The following is a 14,794-nucleotide window of genomic DNA, read 5'->3' on the forward strand; positions in this document are numbered from 1 at the left end:
GCTATAGCTCCCACGTGTCGAGGCACGACTTAGAGACATAACCGCATTGAAAGCAATGTCGCAAGTTAGGCAATCATTACAACATCCCATGTAATATATGATAAAAGGGGAAGATACATAGTTGGCTTACACTCGCCACGTCACATCAGAGTACATAAATAACATCCATCATACAAACACTCATGGCCCGACTATGGCGCCAAAAATAGAAGAAAACCCAACATGCGACAAGGCCCTGAATCGAACCCCAACTAGGCACCACTACTGATCATCAGGAAAGGAAACATAATAACGCTGAGAGTCCTCGTCGAACTCCCACTTGAGCTCGTACTCGTCACCTGGAGCGAAATCACCTGGACCTGCATCTGGAATTATAGTATCTGTGAGCCACAGGGACTCAGCAATCTTGCACCCTCGCGATCAAAACTATTTAAGCTTATAGGAATGGATGAGGCAAATATATGTGGAGCTGCAGCAAGCGACTAGCATATATGGTGGCTAGCTTATACGCAAAAGAGAGCGAGAAGAGGAGGCAAAGCGCGAGCGAGAATCTAGAAGGACAACCTGCGCAAGCATAACTCCAACACCGTGTCCACTCCCCGGACTCCGCCGAGAAGAGGCCATCACGGTAACACACACAGTTGATTCATTTTAATTAATTAAAGTGTAAGTTATCTACAACTGGACATTAACAAATTCCCATCTGCCCATAACCGCGGGCACGGCTTTCGAAAGTTCAATCCCTGCAGGGGAGTCCCAACTTAGCCCATGACAAGCTCTCACGGTCAACGAAGGAATAGACCTCCTCCCAAGATGTTCCGATCAGACTCGGTATCTCGGTAACTCAAGACACTTCGACAGGTTAAAACAAGACCAGCAACACCGCCCGAATGTGCCGACAAATCCCGATAGGAGCTGCACATATCTCTTTCTCAGGGCACACTCAGATGAGACTAGCTACGAGTAAAACCAACCCTCAAGTTTCTCCGAGGTGGCCCCGCAGGCAGCTCAGTTCGGACCAACACTCAGAGGGAGCACTGGCCCGTGGGGGGCTAAAATAAGATGACCCTTGAGTCTGCAGAACCCAAGGGAAAGAAAAGGCTAGGTGGCAAATGGTAAAACCAAGGTTGGGCATTGCTGGAAAAGCTTTAATCAAGGCGAAATATCAAGGGGTTCCCATTATGACCCAACCGCGTAAGGAACACAAAATCCGGGAACATAACACCGATATGACGGAAACTAGGGCGGCAAGAGTGGAACAAAACACTAGGCGAGAGGCCGAGCCTTCCACCCTTTACCAAGTATATAGATGCATTAAGATAACATGGCAATATAATGATATCCCCAACAAGTAAATAAATGATGTTCCAACAAGGAACGGCCTCCAATCTTCACCTGCAACTAGCAACACTATAAGAGGGGCTGAGCAAAGCGGTAACATAGCCAAACAACGGTTTGCTAGGACAAGGTGGGTTAGAGGTTTGACATGGCAATTGGGAGGCTGACAAGAAAAAGGTAGGCATCGTAGCATTGGCATAGCAAGAGCGAGCAAACTAGCATAGCAAAGATAGTAGTGATCTCGAGGGTATGATCATCTTGCCTGCACAGTTGTCAGAGTTGACTGGATCCTCACAAGCAAACTCAACGGGCTCCTCGGTAGCGAACTCGTCTCCCGGCTCTACCCAACAAGACAAACAAGCAACAAGGATACAATCAACCACGTGCAAGACCAAGCAATAAGATGAAATGATGATATGCTATGCGGGATGCGATGTGGGATGCAAAATACAAGATATGACAGAAAATGCATGAACCTGGCCTCAACATGGAAAACCAAGGGTGCCACTGGATAGAGGGGATGAAATCGCTTGAAAACGATATAAAGATCGTCGGAATCGGAGTTACGGTTTGGAAATGGCAAGCGTTTTAAGATATGACACCGGTCTGCGATTTACAGCAAGTAGGCATCTAAATGCAATGCAATGAACATGCTACAACCACCAAACATGACAACAAATTACATGGCAGGGATGCACACAAGATGCTTAACAAAAGACTAGCACTGAGCCACGGCCAATTCATCCATTATGAGGTCCAAACAAGCATGGCAAAAACGCAAATGCAAAACAGATTCCAGACTTAGTGAAATTAACACTTGTCTGAAATTTCAGATCACGAAGCCCTCTTCGGAGCAGCAAAACAACATGATACATGATCTGATTAAGGCAAGTAAGAACATGGCATGGAGCTACTCAACAAGCTTAACAAAAGACCCAAAGTGACCTGGGGCCAAAAGGGATCGCAAAATATATTAACGGGCACACGAACATAGCTAAAACACAATCAGTTTTCAGACAGTGAAAACTGAGACATGCTGAAATATAACTCACGAAGGCATGTAAACAAGCTCGATGCACTCACCACGGTGCAAGTCATGGCAATACTAGCATACATCCATTAAGAAGGCACAAAATACAAGCTAGACATGGCAAGAACAATGGCATAGCATGCACGGATCAACTACAATAACATCGGCAAAATCGCAAACGAGTTGACGATCTGCCCAGATTCACCACGAAGCAAAAGTAGAGCTCGATTGACTCAAGCTAGGGTGCTCCATGATTGCAAACAAAGACATGGATGGATAAAGCATAACATGATTAACAAAACTCCTATACTGATCATCCTCAAAAGAGGCACGGATCACTAGGAAACAAGCTGAACATATGGCATCATGAACTAAATATTCCCAGACTTAGTGAAAACAACTAAGTCTCTGAAAACAGATTTCCCGGGTGCCTCACTTTGCAAGCTTGCACAAGTCACCACACACATCATAAAAATGCATGGGTTGCACCTCTGGAAAGAAGACAAAATTCTTAACGAAACATATGAAGGACTCACAGGCATAGCATGCACACAATAATCATGGCAAAAATGACAAAAGTCTAAGATGAACTAGCAGATCTGACAATTAACTCACGAAGCCTCCTTCTAACAGCATTTTGGGCATCAAGATGAACTCAAATGAAAATGATGCAATGGAATGAAATGATATACTCTTCGAGACGAACATTTTGATATATTATATGTCTAAATTGGAGCTACGGATGCAAAGTTACGGCCGGTCAAAGTATGCCCAGAAAACTAGGGTTCGGGAGAGAAAGTCAACCGTCTCCTTCTAGATCTCAGATCCAGCACGCTTCCCGAGGAGGTCGCCGGGGTTCGCCGGAACAGTGGCGGCCGGACTGTGGAGGAGCTCGCCGGGGACTTGCGGGCGTCGGCGGGCGGCGAGGTCGGCGCCGGAGGAGGCGGTGGCCCGGGGCGGCGGCCACCGGCCGACGGAGAGGCGAGGTCGCCCGCGGCGGCGCGATGCGGCCCGTGGTGGCACCGGCCACCGGGCGCGCGGGACGAAGGGCGGCGGCGGCTCGGGCCTCGGGGGCTCTCCTCGGGCCGAGCGGGCTTCGACGGCGGCGCGGGCAGGCGTGCCACGTGGCGATCGGCGGGTGGCTGGGCGCGGCGGCGGACGTTGTCCGGTCCGCTCCGGACACGTCCGTCGGCGGCGGATCTGGAAATTTTTTAGGGTTCGGAGGTAGGGGAAGATCCAAAAAATGGGGGGGGGGGTGTATATATAGGCATAAGTGGAGCTAGGAGAGTCCAAATGAGGTGCGGTTTTTGGCCACGCGATCGTGATCGAACGCTCTAGGACATGGAGCAGAGTTTGGTGGGTTTTGGGCCAAATTGGAGGGGTGTTGGTCTGCAACACACACGAGGCCTTTTCGGTCCCTCGGTTAACCGTTGGAGTGTCAAACGAAGTTCAAATGATACGAAACTTGACAGGCGGTCTACCGGTAGTAAACCAAGGCCGCTTGGCAAGTCTCGGTCCAATCCGGAAATGTTTAATCCCCACACACGAAAGAAAGGTAGAAATGACCACCAGAGGAGAACGAAGCGCCGGAATGCAAAACGGACAACGGGGAAAAAGCTCGAATGCATGAGATGAACGCGTATGCAAATGCAATGCACATGATGACATGATATGAGATGCATGAAAATGAAAACAACACATGGAGACAAAGACCCGAACCCGAGAAATAAATATAACTTAACACCGGAAACGACAAGAGTTGGAGTACAAATTGGGAAAGTTACATCCGGGGTGTTACATTTTTACACCGGACTGATGCAAAAGGCGCCGCGCGTGGGCCGCGCATTTACTGGACGACGCCACGTCAGCAACGACATCCTGGAGAGAGGCATGGAGGCAAAGGTTGATGGCGACGAGGAGCCCCGGCGAGACGGCGACCAGGAACTTCGCAACAGCGTCGCTAGCAACGCGGATCGAGAACACACGCGGCCGAACTTGCACCGCTTGCAGCCGCTCGGACGACGAACAGAAGAAGTAGGAAAGGAGGGAGGCAACTCCGTCGCAAGAGAAGCAGTCAACGACGAACGGCACCACGACCCACACGGTGCCCGGCGCCGCCAAGGAGGGAAACTCCACGGCGTCGAAAGGGACCCCGGTGAGGAAGGAAGCGACGACGCGGGAGCGAAAGGCGATATCTGGACGGGGGACGAGGTCAAGACAGGCGGGGCGGTGCTGCACGACGGGGCACCCAACAGCAGCATTGGAGGCGGGGCAGGGGCCAAGGGACGGAGCCGGCGTCGGTGTTTGTGGTGGTGGTGGTGGTGGTGGTGGTGGTGGTGGTTGTGGGAGGATGCTGGAGCAGCCGCGGGCGTCCGGCGGATTGCGGGAGCCGCTCATGACTGATCGTCCAATTTCATTAATTAAGAAGAAGGTTCAGACAAAAGCCAAAATAAAAGACTACTCTCACGACATAATTGCACTCATGTGTTTGGCTCCCACCAACGCCCAAAGATGGGCCTCCTCTTTGATCTTGGCAGTAATAATGGTGGTCGGTGAAGCCGTGTTGCTAAAAACTCTCGTGTTTCGCTCCTTCCAAATTTCCCACATGACAAGTATCAGAACTGAGCCAATAACTTTCTTGATATGCCCTCTCGTGTTGATCATCTTCGGCCACCAATTTTGAATCGTGTCTTCGTGGCGCCAAGTCAGCAGTGAGTGGTCATGAATGCCAAGCCAGGTGACCACCTCGGTCCAGACGCGGGGCAGTGAATCTACATTGGAAAAGAAGATGGGCGGCATATTCTTGGACTTGTTTGCATAGGGGGCAAAGTCCGCAATTCGGTCAACTTCTATATTGTAGTGCCTTTGATGGATTTTAGAAGAAGAGAAGCAAGTCTGCGACACTGCCACAATGAAATTAATCACAATGGGCCAGTTTTAGTGCGTCTCCAACACGGTTCATCAAAACGTCGACATGTCTGTAGTAGAATGACGGTCGTCCAACCAGCCCTATACATTAAATGTCCGTTCCAGGTCCATTTACCTTCATTTGACATAGTTTAATAACAAGCAAATGTAGATCCCAACCAAAAAACCTCCAATCCCAAAAGCTGCAAGTTTGACTGTCCATGTAAAATACCTCATTTTACGTCTCCCATATCGGTTGTCCATGCCAAGTTCTTCACTATACGGTTGGCTCCTCCAAATCGGTTGCCAAGCGCTTTAACATCTTAGCACGGTAGGATCTTCTGCGTCTGTTGATTGTCTGACATCTGTGTGTGCGTTTTGTTGTGTGTCTGTCACCTCCGGCCTGGATTCGTCCACTTGGATCATGTTCATCCATGCCTCCTCCTTATCGGCACCCGGTTGAGACATTTCGATAGATAGAGACCGAGCACCGACTGGCATGGAAGCTGACATCCGTGGACGGACAAGCGCAGGCGACTGCGACTTCGTAAAGAGGTTCTCCGCATTGTTGAGGTCGACGATGCATGACACGTGATGGCTGGCGATGACGGTGGACGCGGACTACTACTGCGGATCGAGCTGCCGAGCGGCGTAGTAGTATGACGGATGCAACCCTGCCGAATAGGGTGATGGTGATTGCACGCCCTGCAACACCTGATTCACATGCATAACCAAAGGAGGTACTGGGTGATTGACCATCATCAAAGTCTCCTCCCTCTTCCTCTATCTGCGGCGGCGGGCGGTGCGTGTCGATGTGTTGACCTTGCGGGCGACCACCACTGAGGGATCCTCCGCCTTCGGAAACATCTTCGTCAGCACCTGCTCCATCACGACGGTGGACAACGAAATGAGTGAGAACTATGGTGGACGGCGGCGGCAAACATGGACGACCACTCCTACGTAGAATGAAATGCAAATGAGTGGTTGTTCACCTAGGGTGAGCCCCACAGTGGAGATATTTTCCTCATTTTCTGAGAGCATTGTTGCATCCAAACATTAGGATTGTGACGAAACAAGATGAGAGACAACGTCGGAGAAAGGTTTCACCGCCCGATCGTGGCCTTGGACGCTCCAGATCGCGCCTTCATCCTACTCTTATCCACCTGAAGCCCACTCCTCCATGGCTTCTCTTCTCCGAGCAGCGCCATCCCTCCCTCTGTCCATCCCGACCGCTGCCTCCATCGAGGAGGTAGGAGTCTAGGAGATCAGCGAGCTGCTAGGCCGACAGCTTGCGGCGGGCCATCACAGAAGCTACGCCGTACGCGGCGGCGGCTAGCCCCAGCTTAATAGATTAGTTCTGCCATGGCGAGGCTTCCCGGTCTGCGTTGCTGTGACCTTGCCGCGCGCGGCTCCCTCCCTCCTCTCGGCCTTGCCTGCCGCCCTCGCAGGTCGCCCCGCGCCTCGGCTCTACGCTACTCGTCTCTCCAAGGTACACCGCCTAGCTTCACCAATGCTCAGAATTGCATGGCGCAGAAATTCGCTACCTCGGAAGTCGGATTAGAATTCTCTTCTTGCATTCGGTCGGGGTTACTTCTGGCGATGCTAAAATTGGGTCGGGATTACTTCGCCGGAGCATTCTGATTTTGAACACATTATTTTCTCCATGCATTGGTGTATTTAAATCCATATATGCTATAAAGAGAAGAATTATTCAAGGTTTCAAGCCATACAACAGAAGTGCTAAGCACCAACATGGTTCGGCGTTTGTTCTTTCGTACTAATCCTGTGGCCTCATTGTTGGAACTGATAGCTGGTGACAGTCTCGGGAAGGATGTCTTGCGCATGTTCCTTGAGGATAGGCAGACGAATGGGGACCTGGTCTCCAAAGTCGCTGACATGGTTTTGAGGAGAAACGACACAGGTCTTGATGTGTTAGAGGCTACCACAGATCAAGAAAATGCTGCAGATGTTGGGCAACCTGAAGATGTAAGCTGTGCCAATCGTGTGTTATCTACGTCATCTATTGCAAGGCATAACTGACTGAACAATGGAATGCAGTTCAGGGATGATGTTATGAGTGAGGGAGTCGTGGGATTTGAGGCAATTGGAGATTTTGTGTCCGCTGAGGGCAGCCTTACTGCGAGAAGGAGGCTTTCTGCTCTGGTATGTCATGGCCGTGTTTCGGGACTATTACTGTTCATCATTACCTTGAATTTTGACTATGTTTTTGTAGAGATAATTGATAGATTGGCATGTTCTTGCAAATGATGACAGGCTGGGCAGAAAGAGAGTGATAAAAGGAAGGAATTCAACCTTCTGAGATATGAAGCAGTAATTTTAACCCCCAGTGTTTCATCTTCTGATGCATTCAGTAGAAAAAAAATCATATCCAGCTGCTCATGTTAGTCGTTTCCCACAGATTAAGGACGAACTGTTGCTCTTGACCATAGGAATTGGAGCCGCTTGCACTATATATTGTGTCCTAGTCTTCTCTGTGGAGGTATTTTCATCCTGAACTTTATAGCAAACCGGACACGCATTTTTGCACTAACCATGAATGATTGAATAGTTTTGTGTGACCATGTGCCACAATTAAGTGATACCCTGTTTAACTGGAATTTTACAAAATCAACCATTTGAAATTGGATCTCTGGTATACTAATTTTTTTTTGTTGGAGAGAGATAATCTCCAATCTTGAAGGGGAGCCTTGGCGCAGCAGTAAAATTGTGCCCTTGTGACCATGAGTTCACGGGTTGAGTCCTGTAAGCAGCCTCTTGCAGAAATGTATGGTAAGGCTGCGTACAAAAGACCTAAAGTGGTTGGACCCTTCCCGGACCCTGTGCAAGTGGGAGCTACGCGCACCAGGCTGCCCCCTTTTTTTAGGGAATCTCCAATCTACCAGCAGATAACAATGTTGTTTTAGGTCAGATTTGTGCACTATGTGAGCATCACACTGTTCGTGGCTCATATAATCTTGGAATCATTGCCTTGAGAACATTTTCGACTGGACCTCCCACTTCCCCCTATATGTCCGGGCGGATAGCCTGGACACGGCCCGGACAAAAAACAGCCACCTGATCGGGCCCCCCATACCTAGCCGAAATGTATGGGCTGTCTGGCATCCCTCAAACCTGTTACAGTATGGCATCCCTCAAACCTGTTACAGTATATGTGGATTGCACTGGCTCATTCCATCAGTTCGGACTTTTGGTTGCGTTGGCTAGTGCATGAAGCTTAACGTGGTATCAGAGCTAAGGTCTTGAGTTCAAGTCCCGGCTTTCGCAATTTATCTAGAAAATTGCTGCCGCCCCCGTTTGTGTCCTTGTATAGGCCTCTTGAGTCATACGTAAGTTTCACGCGCCGTCGCTCTCTTCCGGTTGCACGTGTTGACTTGTCTTCCCTGTCACATGTAAGAGCGGGTGTTACAGTATATGTGGATTGCCAGCCTTTTCCATAAGTTCGGACTTTTGGTTGCGTTGGCTAGTGCATGAAGCTTAACATGGTATCAGAGCCTAAGGTTTTGAGTTCAAGTCCTGGCTTTCGCAATTTATCTAAAAATTGCTGGTAGCTCCCCTTTGTGTCCACATATAGGCCTCTTGAGTCATATGTGAGTTTCGCGCGCTGTCGCTCTCTTCCGGTTGCACGTATTGACTTGTCTTCCCCGTCACACGCGAGAGGGGGTGTTACAGTATATGTGGATTGCACAAGCCCTTTCCATCAGTTCGGACTTTTGGTTGCGTTGGCTAGTGCATGAAGCTTAACATGGTATCAGAGCCTAAGGTCTTGAGTTCAAGACGCGACTGGCGCAATTAAATTGCAGCCCACTTTCGGTCCATGTTTAGGCCTGAGGGAGCCACACGTGAGGGGGAGTATTGACGTACAATGTGTTGCCTAGTCTTTTCCATCAGATCGGTCTTTTGGTTGCATTGGCTAGAGCATGCACTTCTACGTGGTATCAGAGGCCAAGGTCTTGAGTCATACGTGAGTTTCGCGCGCCGTCGCTCTCTTCCGGTTGCACGTGTTGACTTGTCTTCCCCGTCACACGTGAGAGGGGGTGTTATAGTATATGTGGATTGCACTAGCCCTTTCCACCAGTTCGGACTTTTGGTTGCGTTGGCTAGTGCATGAAGCTTAACAAAACCCAACCCATATGTGGGGCGAGTTTGGGGCCGCTCGAACACGACCCGGACAGAAAATGACCACCCAATCGGACCCCACATACCTAGCCCAAATGTCCGGGCTGTCTGGCATCCCTCAAACCCAACACGTATGTGGAGCGAATTTGGGGTCGCACGGACGCGTTCGCCACGTCAGACCAGCCCATCCCACAAAATCCCGTTACTATCCTCACGTGGACCAAGCCCTAGCCATTTGTCTCAGTCCACTGCAGTCCGCTTTGCTCCGCCTCCCACCCCTTCCTCTCCGGTTATCTCCAGCATGACTAGCAGCGGATCTGAATCCGGTCGGCTCGGATGCATCGATCGGGAGCTCGCCGCCTGTTCGCACGAGGAGGTGATAGCCGTCTGACTCGTGTTCCACCGATCCCCGAAGGATACCCGAGCTTTGTCTCGGAGCCGCCCGCAGCGTATCCACCAGTTCGGCGCCTTTACCTCCACTGCGGCTGTGGTCCAGTGTTGGCACTGCGTCGAGTGGTAGCTCACGGCACGTGTCCGCTCCATCACCGCATCAGGCATGCGCCGGGTGAAGGTCTCGGCACGCCGGCGAGAGCGGCACCGCAGCAGACCGTTGTTGGGTCGTTGTCCTTGCGACATCAGCCTTGGAGTCTGAGGCCAATGGCAGCAATGCGCAAGGCCATGAATGCACCGGATGCGGTGGCACGTCCGCCATAGAGGGACGATGTGCTCGCCGTCAGAGGGAGAAGGAACGCCGTGATGTCAGAGGCAGTTTGATGGTATGATGAACTCCCCTGCGCTATGTCCAGACTATGTACGAACTATGTGCTTTGGACTGGAAGTGCGCTATGTCCGGACTATGTATGAACTATGTGCCTTGGAATGAAAGTACGTGTGTTTATCTACATTGGATACTTGTCTATGAATTTGGTGGTTTGGATATGAGGGGGACGGTTGCGGACGCGGAAAATGAGTGGCGGTCCAGAGCTGTCTGCGGATGTGTTTGTGAATTAGCAATTCCGGTTGGAGATGCCCAGGCGACATAGAAAAATGTGCATTGGTATTTGGACATGAACATTGGACATTGTGAATGGTCTTGGCGTTTAATGGCCATCTACCTGACAAGCTAATAAGCTCTGTTTGGACAAAATGTTTACATATTTTCTTGAAGATTTTTTTTTTTTGAAAAGGGGGACTCCCCGGCCTCTGCATCAGAGTGATGCATACGGCCATTCTTGAAGAATTTATGATCATTAATTTCTATATAGTCCGGTAAGCTCATGAATGGCAAATGTTTTAACTCTACCTGAATATTGGATTGATCGGCAACTAAATTTCGTTGAATGGTGTCTGACTGAATCTTTGATGTTCTTATTGAACAGGCTGGTATCAGTTATGCTTTTGGAGTTGCTTTCAGGTTAGTTAAATAGGATTTCTTTACAACTCAAGAATCGAAAGTTCATGATGATTTTTTTTATAGAGTGCTGCCATGAATCCTGTCTAAAGATACTGAAATATACGAGAAAGTTTTAACTTGTGTTTCATTCTCAAGGATGTGATATAAATCTAACCACTCGCATTTATATTGAGCAGCTGGTTGTATCTTCAACTTCTGTATCGACACGCAGATAACCTGTCAAAGGAAGATGTTCCTGAAGTTTTTCTAAAGAAGAAAGTGAAGAAGTAGGTTTGGAAATGTCTCTGTGATCTCTACTCAGTCTCCTATCCCTCACGTTCTGATTGTTTTGATCTATTATTGTTCTGTATACATGGAAATGCTAGAATCGGCATTCGAAGCGAGGATTTGAAGGATACAATAGAGAAGACATTGGGTGGCTCTCTATTTGTTCTTTCATCCCCAAGGCTTATAATTCCTGCAGTGATTTTTGGGTTGTCAACTTTTTCTAGTCATTTTCAAAATAGCATTTTTAACTTTGAGGTAAAGTACAGCTCTTTTTCATTATAGATCTCATTCAATTGGTGGTGCCAATCTTAGATTTATGTTGACCTTATGAATATGTAATACAATATCTCATTTCTCTGTTTGCAGCTTGTTCCAGGGATGATGGGGTTCTTTGCGTACAAGGCCGCAGCTTTGGTACAAGTCTACAGAGATAACGATGATCTTAGATTGATACTCCCCGAGGACGATCCTGACTACACCTGAAAAGTTTTGAGGATGAGAGTTTTTTCACCTAGTTTTCCTTTATAAAGCAAAGGGCACATTGATGTATAGTTTATGTTATAGTTTGAAATAAATCCCGCTGATCTTTTGTGTGCATGATAAAAAATAATGCAATGACAGAAGGGATGGTAAAGAGCTGGAAAGACTGGAATATTACCGCTAGGCTAGCAATTCTGTTTCCAGATACAACACTACACAGCTTAACTGGGATACTCTTGCAATCACAGGCTGCAGAAAGCAATGCACCAGCTGGGAAAAAAAAAGCGCAGGATCGGAGTACAATGCGGTGTGCAGCAACCAGCAATTGCGCATTGCCATACGCCACAGCAAGTCGGAGATCGCAGAGGAGTATTCTTACTAGTACTACTAGCTAAATGTTTTTCGGAGTAAGTCAGTTACAAATTGGGCAACCTTAGTGCCGGGCAGTACAACACTAGTACTATTAACATGATGATGATCAGAAGCTGGCCGAGTTCCTCCGCCGGAGCTGGTTCTTCGGCTCCTGCTGCGGCACACAGTGCACCACCGGTTCGAATGCCTGCATCACACAGCAATTGGATCCGTCAGGTCTGCAAAACTGAAGATACATTTTGCCGCGCACACGGATTTGGGCTCACAATTTTCTAGGCAGTGGGGGTCAGGGTTTCGTACGCACGAAAAAATGCAGACAAGGACACAAATCTCACCTTTCGGAGAGGTTGTCACTGGCAGGCTTATACATGCTGTCTTCAGATTTCATGACATGTGCATGGAAAGGAGCACGAGACTAGTACTAGAGAAAATCACAGAAAACGAAAAATGCGCGGTGCGAGGTAGATGTGCAAAATTTTCTAGTACTACTACTACTACTACATGGATACCAGTAAATTTTGCACATCAAAGCTGAAAGAGATGGGCAACGATACTGGAGGAGTATTTATTTATCAGCATTGAGCTGGGGAGGAGCTATTATCTTACTAGTACTAATAAGTACGGTGATGCTGACTGCATGGTAGAGTAGTGAATTGGTGATGAAGGAAGTGAGGTGGCAGACAACGAGATAAATAAAACCTTCCCAAAGCCCTAATTTTAGTTCCATCCAGTACGTTAAAAAATAAATAACCGTCTTGTTATCCTATACTAGTTGTGAACTAGTGTCCAGTCAGCAGGGAATAGGCATTGACTATTCCTCTGATGGGAGGTGAGATAGATGGAAATGATTGATCCTCGACCGTGTTATCCGTTAAAAAAATGCAGCATGTTGGCTCATTATTTATCCACGATTGTATCTTCCTTAGGAAAAAAAAACACCACAAGTTGCAAAAAGTAGTTTTGGTAGGGTGAAAAATATTGACATAAGGTAACGAGATAAGCTTTTGTGCAAGATGAAGCGGTGAGAAGGCGTCCATTTGATTGGGCAGAACTTTATGGTCCATCCATCATCATCTGACATCCTCTGGTAACCACTACAGAGCGAAGGCAACGACGCACAGACAGCGAAAGAAAGAAAGAAACACAGGCCGAGCTCATCAGCAATAGCAGACCACGCTATACATGCATCAGCACAAAATGAACAGTTTGGCGCCCACTGATTGACCACCCCGACGTTGATTGCCAATGGATAGCGGTTTGTTTTCGTCTCAGCAGATTTGTCCTATGTTAGCCACTAGTATTAGGGAATTATGTTACTACTAAAGGCGTTTAGTAGGCGGCATAAAAATCGACAAGAAGTGGTAATAATATTGTTGATGAAGTTCATCTCTTGACCGAGCCTGCGTAGCAACCTGAGATTTACTTAGTTGGGAAGGAGTATTACCTTGTAACTCCTGAGCTGCTCGTTCTCCTCTTCCAGTCGGGAGATCTTGTTCTCGAGCTCGTTCGTGTACGCCTGCCCAAATCGGAGTGGGTGAGCTTGTGAGCGTGCAACAAATGCAAGAGAGATTTGGGGTCTCGAACGGGAGGGACCCACCTGCTTCCTCGCGCGCGACCTCGCCGCCGACTCCCGGTTCTTGATCATCCGCTTCTTTCGCCGCTCCACCGTCTTCTCCCCGGGGCCGCCCACGGCGGCACGCTTCTGCCCGGACATGGTGGCCCCGTCGTGGTCGTGGTACAGCGCGTCCAGCACCGGCCCGGCGCCCACCCCCAGCGGCCGCGGGAGGGGACGGGCGACGTTGTTGTGGCGCTGCTGCCCCGGCACCGGGACCGGGGCCGGGGGATTGTACTGCTCGGCCCAGTGGGCGCCCCCCGCGTCGCCGCCGGGCCTGGACAGGAAGTCCTCCAGCGTCATCTGGGCCCGCGGTCGGCTGGTGCCGCCGTCGGCGCCGTGGATGTCCCGCCACACCTCGTCAGCCGTCCTCCTGGCCGAGCCGGCCGTGCGGAGGAGGTCGTCGAGGTTGACGCCGTGCAGCTGGCCCTCGACGTCGCTCAGCGTGAGGCTGCAGAGCGAGCCCTGGCGCGAGATGGCCCCACCGGACGGCATTGCCTGAGTTCCCATTCACTCACCCACTCACTCCTCACTCACCAGTAGAGTACTCACTGGCCGCGCGGGAGGAACACCTGCAAGAAACGTGAGCGTGCACTTGCATGGCAGCACGGAGAGACGCCGCTCCACCACTTGTCTCCTTTCCCTTCCCTTGGAGGCGAGGCTGGCTGGACAGCTGAAGAAGAAGAAGAAGGAGCAGAGGAGGCAAGGATTTACGATTCCTCAAAGGGAGTGGTGGGCTTGGGCCGATGGGGGCAGACAGGCGATGCCTCAAGATGGGGAGAATCCAAAAAGGGAGGAGCGAGAGGGGGGAGGGGAAAAGAGCTCCTGGCTTTTTAGCGAGGCCAGCCAAGGTTGCTGGCTTTGCTTTCAATTCCATCGCCTTTTCGCCCGGTGGAATTTTTATTTTATTTGTGGCGGGCGGGCGCTGCAGTCTCTGCAGGCTGCCTGGCTAGCGAGCAGGTATCGAGTAGTGACAGCGGGTCAGCGAGTGCCACAGAGGCCGGGCCCGCTCAACAGTCCGTTCCATTCAGACGTGCTGTGCAGAATTTGCTGGAATTTCGACCTAGCGAATAGTAAACGATGCCGTATCTCCTCAAAGCAAGGCAAATCATTCCGAGCGGGAGCCGAAAGTAGGCAAAGATTCAGGGGCGAATCGTGGCGTGAATATACCACTTGTGTGAACCACAACGGGCACATTGGTTTGACCTCTAGGCTCTAGCTGTAGGAAGGAGAAGCC

The 14,794-nt window shown here is 49.7% G+C and overlaps 2 protein-coding genes across 2 annotated transcripts; one reads left to right on the forward strand and one right to left on the reverse strand.

Moving 5' to 3' along the window:
- Window positions 1-6,367: 6,367 nt before the first annotated feature.
- On the forward strand, window positions 6,368-11,756 carry LOC123085732 (uncharacterized). Its single transcript, XM_044507428.1, has 9 exons — window positions 6,368-6,764; window positions 7,086-7,261; window positions 7,334-7,438; window positions 7,550-7,606; window positions 7,695-7,775; window positions 10,792-10,826; window positions 11,003-11,092; window positions 11,192-11,348; window positions 11,460-11,756. Exons 1-9 carry the CDS (start codon window positions 6,638-6,640, stop codon window positions 11,574-11,576), a joined length of 945 nt encoding a protein of 314 aa, XP_044363363.1. The 5' UTR covers window positions 6,368-6,637; the 3' UTR covers window positions 11,577-11,756.
- LOC123085734 (ABSCISIC ACID-INSENSITIVE 5-like protein 2) lies at window positions 11,721-14,395 on the reverse strand. The gene is made up of 3 exons (XM_044507429.1): window positions 13,543-14,395; window positions 13,390-13,461; window positions 11,721-12,132 (listed from the first exon to the last, which is right to left on the reverse strand). The coding sequence occupies exons 1-3, from the start codon at window positions 14,065-14,067 to the stop codon at window positions 12,052-12,054; spliced, it is 678 nt and encodes a 225-aa protein (XP_044363364.1). The 5' UTR covers window positions 14,068-14,395; the 3' UTR covers window positions 11,721-12,051.
- Window positions 14,396-14,794: the final 399 nt, after the last annotated feature.

Source organism: Triticum aestivum, chromosome 4A (assembly GCF_018294505.1).
Source record: "Triticum aestivum cultivar Chinese Spring chromosome 4A, IWGSC CS RefSeq v2.1, whole genome shotgun sequence".
Lineage (NCBI taxonomy): Eukaryota > Viridiplantae > Streptophyta > Magnoliopsida > Poales > Poaceae > Triticum > Triticum aestivum.